We start from the raw sequence: 21,087 nt of genomic DNA, 5'->3' as shown, positions 1-21,087 counted from the left end.
GCCAAAACAATGCCCACGTTCAACTGTTAGCCGGTTCAACTGTCGCAAGGCCCAGCTTCAGCGAGGTAGTGGTGGGGAAGGAAGGGAACAAAGCAGCCGGCGTCACAGGTGCAAGTAGCCCCCAGGTGCAGAACACTCCAGCTCAAAAGTCACAGTATGTGATAATAGCCGGGGACTCGAATTTAAATCGATGCACAGAAGCCATCAAAGAGAGGGTAAGAGGTGACAAGAGGGTTGCGGTAGGGGCGTTCCCAGGACGCAAGCTGGAAGCAGTCATGAGGCAAGCGAGCGCAAAGCTCAAAACGACAGCTGATAGACGAAACCTCGTGATAATTTCACGCGGTTTAAACGATGTCCTCAATGAAGATGCAGAAGGACTAGCAGCCACACTGGCGAAAGGCGTCGATGACATGCGCGCCACTTCTCCTAAGGTACAGGTAGTTATATGCACAATACCGGAGGTACCGGTGCGTGATAGCAACCTGCAAAGAGCGGTGGTCAACGCAAACCAAGAGATATGGCGGATGAGTCGAGAGAAAGGCTTTGAGGTGGTGGAAATGAACAGAGAGGTGCATAGGTGGGGGGGTGTTCAACGAGACAGAATTCACTTCGATGGGCGGCTAGGTCATGAGGTGGGTTGGCGACTTGCAGGATGCGCAGTAGCTTTTTTTGGGGGCAAGCGAGCCCTTCGGGGTGCAGGATAGCTAGTAACGAGGAAGACAACCAGGGAGACTCTTCGACAGCTGGTATAGACAGATACGATTCCAAAGTGGCACCAATATCTAAGATAGGTAGAGTCCGGGGCATAAATAGACGTAGCCACGAGCACCGAGCCAATTCAGACATAGGGTATATTAACATGCAGGGTGGTTGGAACAGGCTGAAGTGGGAAGAGATAGAAGAACAGCTAAGGGAAGAGATGCCGATGGTATACGGTTTTGTAGAAACACATCTCAGGGACATGGAACAACCTCCGAACAATCCGGACTACGCGTGGGAATATTGTAACAGAACAGAAGGCAGCAGAAAGGGGGGTGGTATTGGGGCATTCATTCATAAAAGTACAGACTGGCAAAGGGTCAAGCAGGAGTGCAAGGACCATTTATGGCTAAAAGGGAAAGTGGCAGGTCAAATGACACTCCTTGGTTTCGTGTACTTCTGGACGGGAGCAAAGGCCAGAGAGGAAAACCAGGCAATGGTAGAGTGTATATCAAAGGACATTCAGGAGTTAGGAAGAGAGTGCGAGATAATTATACTAGGAGACATGAATGCGCACATAGAAGATATAGATGGGTATACCGACCCGACAGGCAAAATGATCATGGATATGTGTGAAAGGCTTGATTTGATCATTTGCAACAGTACCGAGAAGTGTGAAGGGCAAATAACATGGGAGGTAGGAAGGCTTCAGTCGACGATAGATTATGCACTGATGTCACATAGGATGTATGATAAGCTCAGGGGAATGCACATAGATGAAGGTGGCTCCAGAAGTCTGGGTAGCGATCACAAACGTATCAAGCTAAGTTTTGGAAGAGCAGTGAAAGTGGGAAGGAGACAAGATGAGCAACTACAGGAAAATTTTTATCCAGAAAGGCAAATTGAAATAGCCACTAAACAAATTGAGAAAGTAATCACGGAGGATAACAAGACAGTGTGGACATACACGAATTTAATTAGACTCTTTGAGCTACAGCTTGTTAAGACGCGTGACAAATCACCCCGGAAAAGAAGACACAAACCCAAACTTTGGTGGGATGAGGAAGTTAAGAGAGCAATAGCAAAACGTCAGGAAGCCTCTAGGGAACACAGACATGTTAAGCAGCGGGGTAAACCGACAGATGATGTTGAAAGAAAATGGGCAACCTTTCTAAGCTGTAGAAGGGATGCATCCCTTCTGATCAATGAAAAGATTAGAAGGAAGGGAGCTCAGTGGCTGGCAGAAGTACATAAAAAAGATAGACAGGCAGCTGCGAAATTTTGGAACCATCTAAACTCCCTAAGAAATGAGACGAGCCTAGAACAGAGTTTTATAACTACAGCCCAAGGTGCTAGGCTAGAAGGGGACGAAGCTATTGAATATATAAGAACAAGGGTGACAGAAAAATTTCAACAAAGAAGTACTTTATGCACCACAATAGACAAGGACGAATCAAGTGGTGCAATGGCTCCATTTTCACAACAAGAGTGGGAAAGGGCTGAGAAAAGGGTTCCTAGTAGTACATCAACAGGCCCAGATGGCATTCCAATTAGGCTGATAAAGACATTAGGTCCGTAGTCTAAGCAGGCTTTGAGAGAGGCAGTGAGCAAAATAATAATCGATGGTGAAGTTCCCAATGGATGGAAACTTAGCAGGATGAGCATGATCTATAAAGGAAAGGGGGACAAAGCTGACATAAACAACTACCGTCCTATAACAGTGACATCAGTGGTCTACAAGCTGGCGATGCAGATTATAAAGGAAAGACTGCAGGCGTGGATAGAGGATGAGGGGGTGCTGGGGGAACTGCAGAATGGGTTTCGGAAACACAGGAGGTTGGAAGACAATCTGTTCTCACTGACGCAGTGCATCGAAATAGCAGAAAAGGAACACAGGCCCCTGTGGCTAGCATTTTTGGATATCAAGGGAGCGTACGATAGCGTGGTTCAAGAGAAATTGTGGGGAATACTGGACACACTAGGCGTGGAACATGTAGTCACTAATCTTTTAAAGGTTATCTATAAAGGTAACAAGGTAGTTATAAAGTGGGAAAAACAGGTATCCAAGCCTGCAGAGGTAAAACGGGGGCTTAGGCAGGGGTGCCCCTGTCACCCTTATTATTCATGATGTACCTACAAGGATTAGAGGCAAAATTAGAGGGAAGTGGACTGGGCTTCAACCTCTCTTTAGTCAAACAAGGGAAACTTATTGATCAGGCACTACCAGCATTAATGTACGCAGATGATATAGTGCTAATGGCCAACAACAAGGAAGATTTGCAGAGATTAATGGACATCTGCGGTAATGAGGGAGATAGGTTAGATTTTAGATTCAGTAAAAAAAATCAGCAGTCATGATTTTCAATGACAACGAAGGTAGTGAGCTTAGAATACAGGAGGTAACGCTAGAGATAACAGATAAATACAAATATCTGGGCGTATGGATAAGCAATGGGACCGAGTATCTGAGGGAACACGAAATATACGTGACGACTAAAGGTAACAGGAATGCAGCAGTCATGAAAAATAGGGCACTGTGGAATTACAATAGGTATGATGTTGTGAGAGGAATATGGAAAGGGGTCATGGTTCTTGGGCTGACGTTCGGCAATGCGGTCTTGTGCATGAAATCAGAAGTTCAAGCAAGATTAGAAATTAAGCAACGTGGAATAGGTAGGCTTGCTTTAGGAGCTCACGGGAATACACCAAATCAGGGAGTACAAGGTGATATGGGATGGACATCATTTGAGGGCAGGGAAGCTAGCAGCAAGATAAAATTTGAGAAACGATTGAGAGAAATGGGGGAAGAGCGTTGGGCTAGGAAGGTTTTCAGCTACTTGTACATGAAGAATGTCGATACAAAATGGAGGAAGCGAACCAGGAAGTTGACTGGTAAATACTTAGAAAACAGCAGGTGGCCAAACCAAAAAGAACTATCGGTTAAGAGGAAAGTGAAGGAAACGGAGACTGACATGTGGAGAATGGGCATGATTAAGAAGTCCGCACTAGAGATCTATCGAACTTTTAAGCAGGAAATTGCCAAGGAAAGGATCTATGATAATACTCGGGGTAGTTCTCTACTGTTTGAGGCCAGGACGGGAGTACTGCGAACCAAGACATATCGGGCCAAATACGAAGGGGTAGACACAGTATGCAGTGCGTGTGGAGAGGAAGAAGAAACTGCCGAACACTTGATAATGTTCTGTAAAGGGCTTCACCCTATAGTTCAGGATTATGGCGCAGAGTTCTTCAAAGCACTGGGGTTTAGGGACCGGGAGGGCAAAATAAACTTTAAGCGGGTAGACTTTACTAGAAGGAGGTTATCTGATTGGTGGCTAAAGTCAAGACACGAGTGAAAATTAAACTCTTCACTGCAAAGTACGAATCCTCAAAGTCACTTTTTAAGGAAAAAAAATAAATATAGTTTTTGGTTCATTAGGTGTTACGGCTTGGTGGCGCTAGCCACCGCCCGATCTAAAGGCTACAGCCATATCCATCCATCCATCCATCGTTAATGAAAGGTGACAGGATGAACGTTGCTAATTATCGTCCAACCACCATACTGCGAGCATCGACAGAAGCTTTTTAAAGGGCAGTGTAAGTAATACCTAACTGCTTTTGAGAAACATCAATTGCATGCATTTGAAAGAAAGGGAAAATCAACGAAACGTTCTCTACCTAATATTGCTCATAAAAAAGTAATTCAGAAAGCAATACTCAAAAAGACCATATTTCTTGACCTCAAGAAAGCGTTTGATATGCTTGACAATTGCGCTATAATAACGAAATTGGAACACTATGAAATATGAACCACATTACCAATTCTGTCTTAATATGAAAATAATAAGCAGAAATATCTATACATATATATGCAAAAGTTTTGTCATTATGTTGATGTATAAAACACATAGTGCTTTTTGCAAGAATTCATTCCGGGGCCACTTTCGTATTTTACGTTTTAATAATATCTACCATCCATCACTTATGAAAATTGTATCCTTCAAGCAGACGACATTATTACATTTGCAACAAACAGAAACGAAAATATACTATGTGTAGTGAGGAATTCGCAAGGCACTGACTAGTGAGACCATCTCTCTCGGAGTGCGAAGCGCGAGCTGTAGACGCAGGACTGCTCGAGAATTTCTGTCTGTACTGGCTGCGTGCCTACTACCTGGCGTCACTATTAACTCTTTCCTTACCGCGCCTATTCAATTTCGATCAATCTGATCGATGGGTTCAATTTGAAATTCCCGCGCCCCAACGCGCCGTATGGACATGAGGCGCCATCTGAAATGAAACTCAGGAAGCACACAACCCGTGTCAGTTTCGGTTTTGGTTTCCGGACACCCGCTGATTTTTGACCTTGCTTGGAAGATAAGCGAGCGCCTGGCGATAGCGGCAGCCATGGCATCGTCGTCGTGCGTCGGGTCTGAAAGGAATCGTCGTATTTCTCGCGATTCTAGTGTTGTAACAGTAGATTTTTCGGATGAAAGTGGTAGCAGTGGCTCTGAGGAAGATTCCCTATCATCGGAGTTTAGCACCGACAGCGATGAGGCCCTCAACACACCGGGAACGTCATCGTCACCTCGACGGTGAGTTTTTTTACGGGATTTATCGCGTTGTTGAGCGCCTGCGAGGGGACCGAGCGTGTTGTCACAGTTATTATCTCTATCCGCAGGGTCTCTACGTCCTATGGGCGCGATTCAATGCCTCCCGCTGCACAGCGCGTGCAGTTTTGTCCAAGACGGAAACCGGGAGTCGATCTGGGCATGGCGCGACGGAGCAGCGCTAGTCGGTTTCTTCGAGCCCTGGATTTCTTCTTGCTGTTTTTCTCAACGGAACTCGTCACAGCGATGTGCGAGAACACAAATAAATACGCCTGGGCGCACATTCTCGAGAAACCAACGTACTCGGAACGCGACGGATCGTGGAAAAATGTTTCCCCAGATGAAATGATGAAGTTCATCGGACTCCTCATCTACATGGGGATAGTGCAACTGCCTCGCCTGCACCTCTATTGGAGCACAGCAGAGTTGTTTTCTGGGCTAATCCCACGTGGGGTTATGCCAAGAAAACGTTTTTTCTCCTTCCTCGGTATGCTGAGCGTGACGGATCATGAAGCTACCAATCCCGCTACATACGGCAAGCTGCACCGAATTGCTTTTTTACTTCGGCACATCAATGATGTATCTGCGCTCCATTTCCAGCCAGACCGTTACATTTCCGTCGACGAAAGAATGGTGAAATCCAAAGGCCGTTCGGGAATACGACAGTATCTTCGCGACAAGATTGTCAAGTGGGGATACAAGCTGTGTGTCCTCGCCGACTCCAATTCCGGCTACACAGTGCAGTTTAGTGTCTACACCGGAAGCGTGAGACACCGAGCGTATATGGACTCGCATTTGATGTCGTGACTAGCCTGTGTGAAATGTATTTTGACCAGGGATACACACTATTCATGGACAATTTTTACACGTCCACGTCTCTTTTTTTATACCTCCTGGAGCGGAAGACTCTTGCTTGTGGAACGACACGGAAGGATCGTCGCACGTTCCCTGCGGAATTGAAGGACTCCACATGGGAGAAAAAGGCCAAGAGGGGAGATGTTCGCTGGCTGCGGCATCAAGGCGTCCTGTATCTTCAATGGAAGGACAGAGGCGTGGTACACATGATGAGCACTGCCCATACTGCGAACAGCCATGTGATTGCAACAAGAAAACTAAAGGTCGCTGGCCAATGGAAGAAGGTCCCAATTAGGAAACCAAGACTACTTGAAGAATATAATGCAGGCATGCTTGGAGTAGACAGGTCAGACGAGCTCATCGCATCGTACAATGTGTTGATGAAGTGCGTCAGGTGGTGGAAAACTTTGTTCTTCCACTGCATCGACATCGCTGTTGTGAACAGTTTTATTCTTTTTGAGGCCCATAGGAGAGAGCACCCCGAAATTCCAGAACTGCACCGAGCGCCTCGTTACGACCAGCTTGCCTTCCGAATGGAGCTTGTGAAGCAGCTACTGGAAATTGAAGCCACAGGTTTTGGCAGCACCCCTCCCCCTCGAGAGTCTGCGCACAAGCCAAAAGTGATGGAAACTAGGCGCAACTGCAAGCTCTGCTATGCGAGCCGCAAGGTTGAGCACAAGACGAGCGTCTTTTGTGAAACGTGTGGCGTTTACTTGTGCTTCATCGCGACCAAAGACTGTTTTGGTGAGTGGCACCGCCACCACAAGGGATAAAACATTTTTGTGTGGTCTCACAGTTATTTACGTGTACTCTTGTAACCTCTGTGGTCTTTAGAAGCAACTACTACCTAACCAATGTATATTCAGAATTTGTATTGCCATCTTTTCGCTTGTTACACCCACTAATTTTAAAAAAAAAATTGTGTACTTGAGAATTGTTTTGTTTGTTATTTTTTTATTCTTACTGTGTAATAATAACTTCTTCTAAATTCATTGAAATAAATAGACCATTTATTCCTCTACATTTTAATGGGCTGCAGAGCATCTACAATATCTTTTATCTGCGGATAAAATTTTTTTTCTTGCACCCTTAGAAACTTGTCCCGTAATCACAAGTGCTAACTTTTTTTTGCTGTGCTAACAATTTTTTATGTGTACTGTTGAAACTTTTAGGATAGTTAGCTATGTAAATATGCCACAAAACGTATGTCTTGAATTTTTTTTACTGAGATATTTGTGCCCACCATGCTTACTTTCCCACAATTTTTTTGCGGTAATTGCGAGAAATTTGTTGTTTGGGATTTTTTTTTCTGCTATTGTGTTGCAAACACATGTTTTGTATTTATATCATTAGAAAGCGCATTTATTTGTCTACATTTCGTTATATTACAATCAACAAAAAATATTGTTATATAACGATAAACTTTTTTTTTGCACCACATGAAAACGGGTCTTTTCCTGGCGGTAAGGAAAGTGGTGGAAAGTGGTGGAAGTGTGCTGGGTACGCAAACCTGGAACTTCGAAGCCGGAAGCTGCCCACTGCATCAGCAATGCATGATCAGACGACCGAGCAATACACCTCCCTGCAGAGCATGGCCCAATCTCAACTGGTCATCGTACTTACCACCCTGCGCCAACGGGATCCCCCCTTCTTCAGCGGCACCGAGGACCAAGGTGTGGAAGACTGGTTGCAACTGCTTGAAAAGGTGAGCGCCGCCAACAAGCGGGACGAACCCTCGAAATTGGAGTACGTCCCATTTTATCTCAAAGACGTCGCCAGCCTATGGTTTACAAACCACCGTGCAGAATTTACCCCTTGGGCCGCTTTCAAGACCACCCTTGCAGCTGTGTTCAATCGCCCCGCAGTGCGCAAGCTGCGTGCTGAACAGCGCCTACGCGGACGAGCGCAAAGGCAGGGCGAAAACTTCACCAGCTACATTAAAGATGTTATCAATTTATGCCGGTGCTTTAACCCTGAGATGACAGAACAAGACAAGATCAGGCATATCTTGTGAAAAATAGACGATGATGCCTTTCAAATGTTGCTGGCAAAGGGCGCAAGTACCGTATCCGAACTTGTGACCTTGTGCCAGAACTTGGAAGAGATTCGCAAGCAACGTGCATTAGTTCGGAGGTCAACGACAGCAGACGACTCTCTCGCTTCCCTGGCCGTCGGTGGTGACAGCACCCTGCTGGAGCAGATAAAAGTATATGTACAAGAAGAGGTCGCACGACAGCTTTCGTGTCTCTCGTATCTGCCGACCACCGAAGCATCAACGAACCGTATAGCGGCGACAATCAGACACGCTATTCAGGAGCAGGTCTCCGAGGCGTTGCCATTACCTACGCGTGCCTCTCCATCAACACCTGTTGCCGCGCCACTGACTTATGCAGCCGTCGCGACAATGCCTCCGCCTCGTCTGCCATTGTATACGCCACAACCTGTGCGACCTTCCACTGCGCCGTTTCCAGCTACACAGCAGCACACTGGAAATCCTTGGCGCACTGTTGACAACCAGCCGATATGTTACTTTTGCGGGATTCCAGGTCACATTGCGCGTCTATGTCGTCGGCGCTGCGCAGCTAATACACCAAGTTACCCTGACTACTCGTTTCGGCCTCCATGCCACGCGCCTCGAGTGCCACCTGAAGTTCACGAACGCAATGCGCAAGCTGCTCCGCTTCTCGACGGAGCAGCTCCGCTTCTTGACGTTCTACTTCCCGCTCGCCTTCCCCTTTACCATGTCCTCGTTCCGTGTCGCCTGTGCGTCGACGACCCACCTCCATTAAGACGGAAAACTAACTGCCGCAGCTCCGGAGGCACGAGCTGCGTCATCGTCTAATTGTTTAAGTCCTCGCCTGTCTCCCGCCAATCTTATCGATGTAATCGTCGAAGGTGTACGAACACTTGCACTCATCGATACCGGTTCTGCGATATCTGTGATTAATCAAAGACTCTGCCGCTGTCTTCGTAAAGTGACGATGCTTTCTCCCGTAGTTTCTCTTAGCACTGCGAGCGCCCAACAAATTGAGCCCGTCGCGGCATGTACGGCAAAAGTGGTTATTCGAGACGTGTTGTACATCATTGAATTTCATGTGTTGGCTTCATGTTCCCACGATGTCATCCTAGGATGGGATTTCCTATCACGTTCTCACGCCGTCGTTGACTACGCTCGGGCCGAAGTGGAGCTGTTACCGTTTCGTGATGCGCCTTCTGTTGATGCGGCCGTATCTAGTGTGGCTAACCTTGTCGTCGCGACGGACATTGACCTTCCTCCTTTCAGGGCCCCAGTTTGTCCCCGCCTGCTGCACTTTACTCTCTGACGCTACCGTCCTATTCACGCCATCTCACATCTTCAGTTGTCGCCATAACACATCGCTGCCATTCGCCGTTCTTGCGCTTTGTCAAGACACTACCGGAATATTTATTTCCAATGCGAACTCGTGCCCCCTCAGTTTGCGCCGCAACGAGACGCTCGGCCACATTCAGCTTATCGATGAAGGTACTATCGTGCCTGCCGATTTCTTCGACACCAAGCCGAATATGGAGCTGAACGCGTTGGTTCCTCACTTTGCCTCGAACAGTGTGTCTTCCGATGCATTTCATTGTTCTATTGACTGCCATCTAGCCCCGGCTCAACGAGAGCAGATTGTTACCCTGTAGCACGAATTCAAGCGTTCGTTCGACTTTCCTCAAGCGGTTCAAGGAAGAACGAATGCCGTTGTGCACACAATTGATACAGGAGAGAGTACTCCTTAGCGCCAGCGCCCCTATCATGTGTCTCCGGCGGAGCGCCGCGTAATTGCAGAACAAGCAGACAACATGCTACAGCGTGGAGTCATCAAGCCTTCTTGTAGTCCTTGTTCTTCACCAGTGGTACTCGTCAAAAAAAAAGGATGGTTCGATCCGGTTCTGCGTGGACTACAGGCGCCTAAACAGCATTACGAGGAAAGATGTTTACCCTCTTCCCGGCATAGATGACGCTCTGGATTGTCTTCAAGGTGCAGAATTCTTTTCCTCGCTTGACCTTCACTCAGGTTATTGGTAGGTCCCAACGGCGGAGTCTGATAGTCTAAAAACGGCGTTCGTCACACCAGATGGTCTCTATGAATTCATCGTAATGCCATTTGGACTCTGCAATGCCCCTGCCACATTCGAGCGAATGATGGACAGCATTTCACGCGATCTCAATTGGAACATCTGCTTGTGCTATCTTGATGACGTTGTAGTCTTTTCACCCGATTTCACTTCGCATCTCACTCGTGTGCGTGAAATTCTCCAGTGCCTTACAAACGCCAGGCTTCAGCTTAACCTGAAGAAATGTCACCTCGGGGCTAACCAACTCACCATACTTGGTCATGTCGTCTCGAAAGCCGGCATCTTTCCTGACCCTGACAAGCTTCGTGCTGTTACCGAATTTCCTAAGCCTACTACAGTTAAATAACTACGGAGCTTTGTGGGCCTGTGCTTCTATTTTCGTCGGTTTGTCCGAAACTTTGTTTCTATCATCGCTTCGCTCACGAAACTCCTTGCTGGCCCTGCAGATCTTTCGAAGTGGACAGAAGCCTGTGACGAATTCTTCACAACACGACGCCAACTCCTTACCTCACCACCCATACTGCGTCATTACGACCCTACTGCGCCGACCGAAGTACACACGGATGCAAGTGGCGTCGGCCTTGGTGCAGTACTCGCGCAACGCAAACCAGGTTTTACGGAGTATGTGGTCGCCTATGCCAGCCGTGCCCTCACTATGGCAGAAGCCAACTATTCTATTACTAAAAAAGAGTGCCTGGCGATTGTGTGGGCGTTAAACAAATTTCGCCCCTATTCGTACGGCCAAACTTTTGACGTGGTAACAGACCATCAGGCACTCTGTTGGTTAGCTTCACTGAAAGATCCTTCCGGCCGCCTCGGACGTTGGGCACTACGCCTCCAGCAATTCGACATACGCGTCATCTACCGATCGCGGCGAAAGCACTCTGACGCAGATGCGCTGTCACGATCACCCGTGAAATCTGATGATACGTAAACATCAGCCCTTGACCTTCCCCTCTCTGCCGTCAGTGTCACAGACATGTGATCCAAACAGCGGAAAGACTCTTGGATTGTCTCGCTCTTGATTATGCTTTCTGACGCATCAACTTCCGGTTACCCGCGTGCTCTTCGCCGCCAAGCAACGCATTTAGCCATACGAGATGGCCTGTTATACCGTCGCAACTGTCAAATGGTGGGTCGTAAATGGCTGCTAGAAATACCCAGCCATATGCACTCTGATATCTACGAATATTTTCATGCTAAGCCGCAACACGCACACGCCGGTGCGCTAATTAAGTCCCTAATTAAGTGTAAGACTGGATTATCACCCACTCCATTCATTAGTCCGTCCACCACGAGGAAAATACGACACACACATAGCCACAGTTTATCCCCAATCTTTGCCCGAACAAATACCTTTAGGTTTTCATATTTTCCACGCATGGTAGATGACTGGAATAAATTGCCAGAAAGAATTTTTAGTCGAAATTTTATGACAGCCCTACACGATCCTTTTAGAAACTTTTAATTACTGACGGTCGGGTTTTTTGCAATGTTACTTGAAGTTGTGCGTGATTTTCTAGTTCTATTTGGATTGGAAATCCTGCTATGTTTGTGCGAAAAATCGGTTTCACCGTAGCTTGTTTATTTTGTAGTTCCAAGTGAATTCTGCGTTTTGTTGCTTCATTGTTTTTGTTACATTGCATTGCATTATATGTGCGTTTACATTCTTTTTTTCTGCCCGTCCTGCTTGGACCATTAAATTGGTCTGCAGTATTGTATAAATAAAAATAAATAAATAAATAAATAAATAAAGAAGTATGCACAGATCCGCCAGCGTTACTACTGGCGGGGTATGTAGCCGTTTGTATGCAAACACATTCGCTCAAGTTCCTGTGTCAGCAGCGCAAGACATTCCCTCATTCACCCGGTCAACTGCAGCCTTTACCATGTCCTGCACGCCCATTTGACCGTGTTGGGATTGACCTATATGGCCCGCTACCGTGCTCTGTTGGTGGTATTCGATGGGTGATTGTGGCTGCCAACCATCTGACAAGGTACGCCGAAACGGCAGCGCTACCTTCGACTGGTGCTCATGACGTTGCAACCTTCATCTTGCATCGATTTGTTCTTTGTCATGGTGCACCACGGGGGCTCCTGAGTGACAGGGGCCGTGTATTCTTGTCCGAAGTTCTGCAGCAGCTCTTACATTCTTGCCGTATGGTACACCGCACATCAGCAGCCTACCACCCTCAGACAGACGGCCTAACGGAACGTTTCAATAGAACCCTCGGAGACATGCTCGCTATGTATATTGATTCCGACCACTCCAATTGGGACGTTGTCCTTCCTCTCGTGACGTATGCCTACAATACGGCGATTCAATCAACAACGGGCTTTCCTCCATTTTTTCTTTTATATAATCGTGACCAATGCAGCACACTCGACACAATTCTGCCATACAATCCTGATGCCTCCGAGTTCAGCCCACTTTCTGAAATGGCAGAACATGCCGAAGAGTGTCTTCAGCTTGCACGGTCCTTCACAGCCGATAATCAAGCCCTTCAAAAAGATCGCCACGACCGTGATCTTGTTCAGGACACTTTCCCTGTCGGTTCTCTCGTGTGGCTCCGACTGCCTTTCCATTCTCCTGGGCTGACTCCCAAGTTTGCACTGAAGTATACGGGCCCTTACCGCGTCATACAGCACCATTCTTCTGTCACCTATGTGATTGAACCGCTCAAGCCATCCACAGACAAGTGCCGCCTTGGTCGTGAGATGGTCCACGTCAGTCGCCCCAAGCCCTGCTACGACCTTCCTGTTCTCTCGTCACCTTGAGTCGCCAGGATGGCTCGTCTTCGTCGCCGGGGTATTGTAGTGGGGAACATGCAAGGTACTGACTAGTGAGACCATCTCTCTCGGAGTGCGAAGCGTGAGTGTGTGCACGAGCTAGAGACGCTGGACTGCTCGAGCATTTCTGTTCGTACCGGCTGCCTGCCTACTACCTGGCGTCGCTATTAAACTCCCTTGCTTGTGCAACAAAGCAACAACAGCCATAAAATACTTAACGTCTTGGCCTTCATGCAAACCGACCCCATGCCAACAGCTCTAAAGTAAATATACTACTTTCGCCCCCGAAAACACTCACCTCGCTTCAAATACCCATCATGAGGTAGATAATGCGCTACTACAAACGGCAAGAAACGCAAAATTTTTGGTGTCTACTTTAATACACAACTTTCATGGCAAATGTCTGTTTAGGTCAGCAAAAGAATATGAAATGCACCGAGACTAGCTCCAGAAAGATATTTGGCAGTTTGGAGTGCCTCGAACTCAAAGCTAGGAAAACATTATTACGAGAAGGAGACCGACTCTGAGGGTTAGTCACAGATGTATTTACAGCCGGTTAAGCGAGCAGCGCCCGCCACAGAGATCAGCTTGCGCCAGTCCATATCCTTTGTCTTCTTCATCTCCATGCACTAGCCCGTAGCATGACCCCCGGTGCCGGAGGCACCGTACCGGTGCTTTAACGGCCATTATCTGACGCATTCTTATAGCGCTTGATCCGCGAGGTGTACAATATCGCTGGACCACACAACAGATGATGATGAATAGAAGAGGCTGATTTCATATATGACAGGTGATACTTGACGCAATACACGGTAAGGTTTCGTGTAGTCAGAGAAAAGATTTTCGTATAGAACCAGCTGATGATGATGGCAACAGAGCCAAAATCAGGGTACCGGTAGCGAAATGTACGTCTCTATGTTCCGCATCGTATCGACGGCATTGGTTGGTTTGCGATGCCGTCAGCCAAGCGTAGGCGAGCTGACAGGCATGATCGGCTCGCACAAATCGCGTCGTGGGCATACTCGCTGGTGGACGAGGCATGAGCAGAAATGACTGTGTCCGGTGGTATAGTCGGATCTCTTTCGTACAATAAGTAGAACGACGAAAAGCCCGCTGTGTCGTGACGGGATGAATTATACGCGAACGTTGCGTAGGGTAAGGCAAAGTCCTAGTCTCGGTGGCCGGGCGACAAATACATAGCGAGCATATTTGTTAGAGTACGGTGAAATCGTTCCGTGAGGCCGTTTGTTTGGGGGTAGTAAGTGGTTGCTTATGTTGCGTGCAACAAGAACCCAGAATGTCGGCGATGACTTGGGATAGAAATGTGAGGCCGCGGTCTGTGAGGAGTTGTCTTGGAGCACTGGGATTCAATATAACGCCCCGTAACAAGAAGTCAGCGACGTCGGTTGCACAACTGGTCGGTAGAGCTCACGTTATAGCGTAGCGTGTAGCATAGTCTGTAATCACGTAAATCCATTTGTTTCCCAATGTTGATGTGGGAAAAGGACCAAGCAGGTCTATCCCAACACGGTAATATAGTTCTGCGGGTATGTCGACAGGTTGAACATGAACAGCGTTTAGGGGTGACGGTGTTTTACGACGTTGGCATATGTCACATGTGGTGACGTATCAGCGTACCGAGCGAGCAAGGCCTGGCCAGAAGAAACGGCGCCGGATGCGCTCATACGTGCGGGACACGCCAAGGTGTTCAGCCATGAGAGCGTCGTGAAGTTCGGTGAGAACACAGCAGCGCAAATGCTTAGGCACAACGATAAGAAGGTAAGGCCCATCTGGTCGGATATTGTGGCGGTATAGCACACCCTTTTGAATGACAAAGTAGCCGACAGGAGCATCATTTCGGGAGGATGCCGTACGACTGATGATGTCAAGCAGTATTGAATCGCGCTACTGTACTTCCCCAATGTTAAGGAAGTCGAACATCACAAGATAGAGTTCTCCGTGGGCTCGTCAGTGTTTCACGATCGTCGACAGGCTACCGGGAGAAACAATCGGCATCATGGTGTAGGCGGCAAGATTTGTAGACCACCAAATTGGAAAACTCTTGCAGGCGCAAAGCCCCGATACCGAGGTGGCCTGATGGGTATTTCAGAGAGTGTAGCCAGCAGAGCGCCTGGTGGTCGGTAAATACCAAAAGAGGGCGTCCGTATGAATGAGGTCGGAATTTCGCCACCGCCCATACAAGAGCCAAGCACTCACAATCTGTGATCGAATAGTTGCGTTCAAGGGCCGATAGGAGGCGGCTGTCATATTCATTAATGAATATGAGCGAGGACTGCATCATTGCTACGTCCACTTGCATCTGTACGGTTTTCCGTAGGGGCCGCAGGGTTGAAGTGCGCCAGAATCAGAGGAGTAGTGAGAAGAGCGATGACTGTCAAGAACGCAGAAGCTTCTTCGGAGCCTCATGAAAACGGGACGTCTTTCTTGAGGAGCTGCTCAAGCGGCCTCGCTATGTGCGCGAAATTTCTCAGGAAGCGTTGGAAGTAGGAACATAGTGCGATAAGTGTGACGAGGGCAGTGGGCATGGAGCTCGAGTATAGAAAAGGAAGAAGACTTGCTGTGATCGCAGGCTTGCGTTCAGTTAGCCCTTGCGCTAAATAAAGCTCTCCTTCGCCGAGTCAACTCCTGCTTGTTCAACAACCTGTTTCAAGTGGTGGAAGTGCTGGGTACATCTGGTCCTCACCCTGGAACTTCGCAGCCGCACACTCCAACGACCTTCTACAATGAGTGATCCGTGGCCATCTCATGCTGCTACTCCAGATCTCGCACCAGTGCCTGTCTTCTGCGCTGGCGCTCTCCGCCAGCGCGACCCCCCATATATTTGGTGGCACAGAGGACCAAGATGGGGACAACTGGATTGCCAAGTATGAATTGTGAGCGCCGTCAATAAGTGGAACACAGCCGATAAGCTCACAATTGTGAGTTTTTACCTGACCGACGTGGCAAAACTATGGTACAGAAATCATCAAAGTGAATTCAGTACCTGGTCGGAATTGGCGAAATCCCTCGCGGAAGTCTTTGGCCATCTTGCTGTCCACCGCCTTCGTGCTGAACAGCGCTTGCGGGGCAGAGTACAAAGAGCAGATGAAACTTTCACGAGCTACATCGAAGATGTGCTATTTCTCTGCAAGCTCGTCGATTCGACTCTGGACGAGGCAGGCAAGATCAAGAACATCATGAAAGGAATCGGCGACGGTGCATTCCAAATGCTGGCTGCGAAGAGTCCCCAGACGGTTGCCGATGTGATTCAGCTGTGCCAAAGCTATGATGAGCTGCGTAGGCAGCGCGCCTCTACACGTTGCGCTGCTCAAGACACCGCGGACATCTCATCCCTCGACTATCGCCATGACACCGCCGACCCCTCTGCGTTGATGCCAGTCATAAAGCAATTCATACGCGAGGAGGTCGCCCGGCAGCTATCTATAATCACAAGAACTACCGAGCCGATGGCACCCTTGTCGCCTTCGCTTCGCCAGGTCATTCATTCGGAAGTTGCCGAAGCATTGCTGCCAGCTCAGGCTCCACCAACTGTTACCGCACCACTAACGTATGCAGCCGCAGTTGCTCGGCAACGTGCGCCAGCGTCTCCGGCCATCTACGAAGCTACTCGCAACGTTTATTCGTCGACGCCACTTTCCCGCTCACTGACTGTCCCGTCTCCAGCTGTGTATGAAACAGGTCAGAACGTTTATATGAGCCGCCACCTGCACGACCATTTACGGTACCTTATTCAGCCAACAGTGCCCCTATCGTCAGCCAATGGCGCACTCCGGATAATCGGCCGATATGTTTTTCATGTGGCATCCCAGGCCACGTAGCTCATCTCTGCCATCGTCGCAGCTTCCCTTCTCACGACATTGCAGGGGCCTCACATTACATGCCCACCATGCCCACCCAGCCACGATATCCCGTTCCTTCCGATCCACCTCTAGACGTACGTCCCGGTCGCCGACCATCCGGCGCAAGTCGTTCACCTTCTCCTCGTCGTCGATCTATTTCTCCGATGTTGCGTCGCAACAGCCCACCGCGAAGGGAAAACTGACGGGCGCAGTTCCGGAGGCAAGAACTGCGTTGGCAGCAAAAATTTCAAGACCTAACTACTGTTTCTGAACGAAATGGAACTCTATATTGATGGCAATAAGTGCACGAACTTGTTGACACTGGAGCTGCCGTATCTGTAATTAGCGAGAAACTGTGCTGAAATTGAAGAAAGTGACCACACAACTTACCGACCTATCTTTGCAGACAGCTACGTCCCACCATAATCAGCCTTCAGCTTTGTGCACTACACGAGTCGTCATTCAAGGTGCCATGTACGTCGTCACATTTGTAGTTTTATTCCGTTCTTCGCATGACGTTATCCTTGCGTGGGACTTTCTTTCATCAAATTCTGCTTTGGTCGACTGTGCTCGTTCTGAACTCGCGTTATCTGTGCCGTGCTATGTCCCCGACGATGGTGCTTCTTGTAGAGTGTTTGCTGCTTCTGACGTAGACATTGCGCCTTTCTCAGCTGTTGTTGTCTCGGCGTCGTGTGCCTCCCCTCCGAAATCGCCTGTGTTGTTTATGCCATCGGTCCCATCTGCGTGCCATCAAAATATCATGCTTCCGTTTGCCGTCGTCATTTTTCGCAATGGTCACGCTGCCATTTATGTGTGCAATCCCTCGGACAGCCCGTCATTCCTACTACGTGGAGAATGCCTGGGAAGCTAGGAACCTTACGAGTGCATTCTTCCGGCTACTATACCCGATTCTACGGTTTTGCCACCAATTTGTGCTGTCACTCCTACCAACGCGCCTAATGATGCTCTGGACGTATTCTCGGATGCCATCGACTCTGAGCTCGCACCAACTCAGCACGAAGAGATTATAAATCTTCTTCTCCGCTTTCGTTCTTCATTCGATCGTGACCAGTCAGGCTTAAGCGGAACCTCTGCGGTCGTTCACCGTATTGACACCGGTCAACAAGCCCCGCTAAGGCAGCGTCCGTACCGTGTGTCATCTGCTGAACGCCGTGTCATCGATGAACAAGTAGACGACATGATGAAACGTGGCATCATCGAGCCCTCCAACAGTCCCTGGGCTTCACCGGTTGTTCTAGTAAAAAAAAAAGACGGATCCATCCGGTTCTGCGTTGACTACCGCCGACTCAACAAGATAATGCGCAAAGACATATACCCTCTGCCGCGCATCGATGATGCTTTGGACTGCCTACAAGGAGCAGAGTTCTTTTTTTCGTTAGATTTACGCTCCGGCTACTGGCAGGTGCCCATGGCAGAGGGTGACTGCCCGAAGACAGCCTTTGTAACACCGGATGAACTATATGAATTCACTGTTATGCCCTTTGGCCTCTGCAATGCGCCTGCCACTTTCGAAAGGATGATGGATACCGTCTTGCGAAGTCTGAAAAGGAAAGCGTGCCTCTGTTATTTCGATGATATTGTGGTATTTTCAAGTGACTTTGCGACCCACCTCAGTCGCCTCGAGCAAATTCTTACGTGCCTTTTCACGGCGAGACTTCAACTTAACCTGAAGAAATGCTACTTTGGCGCTCGCAAGCTTGTAATTCTCGGCCATGTGCTTTCTAAGGACGGCATTCTCTTGGACCCTACAAAACTTAAAGCAGTCGCGGCGTTCCCAAAGCCAACTACCATCAAAGAGCTTCGAAGCTTCATCGGCCTATGTTCTTACTTCGCCGCTACATCCACAATTCCGCCTCCCTTATCGCCCCCTTGACCAATCTTCTTGCCGGAAGTTCTGATTTGTCAGCGTGGTCACGGGCGTGTGATGATGAATTTCAGGAACTCCGACGGCTCCTCACCATGCCTCCCATACTCCGACATTTCGATCCGTCTGCTCCAACGGAGCTTCATACGGACGCTAGTGGTGTCGGGCTAGGGGCCATACTGGCCCAACGCAAGGAGGGCTTTGACGAGTACGTCGTTGCCTATGCCAGCCACACCCTCAGTAAAGCCGAGAAGAATTACAATGTAACTGAAAAGGAGTGCCTCGCATTATTTGGGCAATCGGAAAATTTCGGCCTTATTTATATGGACGTCCGTTTGATATTGTAACAGACCACCATGCGCTTTGCTGGTTATCTTCACTAAAAGATCCTAATGGTCGGCTCGCTCGTTGAGTATTGCGGTTACAGGAGTTCGATATCCGTGTTATCTATCGTTCTGGCCGGAAGCATTCCGACGCCGATGCCCTGTCACGTTCGCCATTGGCTTCAGAGCCTGTCGGCTCGCCTATCTCCACTAGTGCTGTCTTGGCCATCAGGATTTCGGACATGCCTTCCGAGCACCGCAAAGATGCTTGGATTTCTTCTCCTTTGGACTTTCTCTCAAACCGGACGCCCGCTCCAGTTTCCAGGACGCTTCGCCGTCAAGCAGGACACTTCGCTATTCGAGATAACCTGCTTTACCGCTGAAACTACAGCTCGATCGGCCGTAAGTGGTTGCTCGTCATCCCCCGACATCTGCGCTCTGACATCTGTTCCACGTTCCACGATGATCCGCAATGTGGCCACGCTGGTGTGTTAAAAACATATACCCGCTTGCAGCTGCGGTACTACTGGCGCGGTATGTACCGTTTCGTTCGCCGTTACATAAGGTCTTGCCTTACGTGCCAGCGACGCAAAATGCCCACTCAACATGCCACAGGTCCCTTGCAGCCGTTGCCATGTCCAGCACGAGCTTTCGATTGTGTCGGAATCGACCTTTACGGTCCGCTTCCCTATACTTCGAGTAGCCACCGCTGGGTCATTGTCGCTATCGACCACCTAACGCGGTACGCTGAAACAGCTGCGTTACCTTCTGCTACCGCAAAAGACGTTGCGTGTTTTGTACTGCAAAACGTGGTTTTAAGGTATGGAGCACCTCGAGAGTTACTTATCGACCGTGGCCGCGTTTTTCTCTCCGATGCCATCAAAGCGTTGTTGAGCGAGTGTCGCATCATACACCGCACTACCACAGCCTATCACCCGCAAACTAATGGGATGACAGAGCATTTTAATCGTACACTTGGGGATATGCTGGCCAAGTACGCTTCATCCGACCAGTCAAATCGAGATAGCATAATCCCTTTTGTGACATATGCTTACAAAACTGCAACGCAAAGCACCACTGGATTTTCGCCTTTCTTCCTTCTTAATGGACGCGAGCCATCATCAACAATGGATACCATTCTTCCTTATCGAACGGACCCTTCAGAGATGACTACCGTTTCTCGAGCAGCAGCACACGCTGAAGAATGTCGGAAGCTTGCTCGTGCGTTCTCGTCACATGACCAGACGCGCCAAAAACATCGCCACGACGCGTCAACCACGCATATGAGCTTTGCTCCGAACTCACTGGTGTGGTTATGGATTCCTTCTACTCCTCCAGGACTCTCCCACAAGCTTTCGTCCAGGTACCATGGCCCTTATCGAGTTGTACGCCAAACCTCCCCTGTCAACTACCTTGTCAAGCCGCTGTATGCATCTCCGGACAAGTGCCGTCGGGGAAATGAAATCGTACACATCTCTCGGCTCAAGCCATACCAAGCCATACCATCATCTATTCGTGGCAGAAATTACACGTCTTTTTTGGTAATTTTGTGGAGGTGTCAATAATCAACGCAGAAACGCCATGTGGCGTCTTTCTTGCGGACTAGCACTACAGGAGAAGCCCAAAAACTGCAGGATGGCTCAATGATGTTCTTGGCGAGCATTTTGTCACCCTCATTTTGGATAATGTGACACTCGGCCGCTGACACCTGATATGGGCACCTATAAATAGGATGCTCTTTACCAGTGTTTTTGTGGTTGGCCATACCAGTAGCTTTCACTAACGGGCGCCGCTAAGGTAAAAAACTTTGATGTAGGACAGCGAAACCCTGTGGATCTCGTCAGTCTGCTGCGGCGTCAAGTTGGAAGCGATTATCGACGTAATAGCGCTGTCGGAGCAAGTGTCAGATTGATGTTGAGCGTGGTCGTCAGAAGGATCGGCCATCTTGAAAACATCTACCGCATTGT

At 48.7% G+C, this 21,087-nt stretch overlaps 1 protein-coding gene across 1 annotated transcript; it reads left to right on the top strand.

The window, feature by feature from the left end:
• The first annotated feature begins 4,960 nt into the window (after window positions 1-4,960).
• LOC119186505 (piggyBac transposable element-derived protein 4) lies at window positions 4,961-7,099 on the top strand. The gene is given in 2 exon segments (XM_075883309.1): window positions 4,961-6,069; window positions 6,072-7,099. Coding segments are annotated over 2 exon segments (1,527 nt in total). The 5' UTR covers window positions 4,961-5,408; the 3' UTR covers window positions 6,938-7,099.
• Window positions 7,100-21,087: the final 13,988 nt, after the last annotated feature.

This window comes from Rhipicephalus microplus, chromosome 2 (genome assembly GCF_043290135.1).
Source record: "Rhipicephalus microplus isolate Deutch F79 chromosome 2, USDA_Rmic, whole genome shotgun sequence".
NCBI classification, from domain to species: domain Eukaryota; kingdom Metazoa; phylum Arthropoda; class Arachnida; order Ixodida; family Ixodidae; genus Rhipicephalus; species Rhipicephalus microplus.
This window is presented reverse-complemented; position numbering and strand designations above follow the sequence as displayed.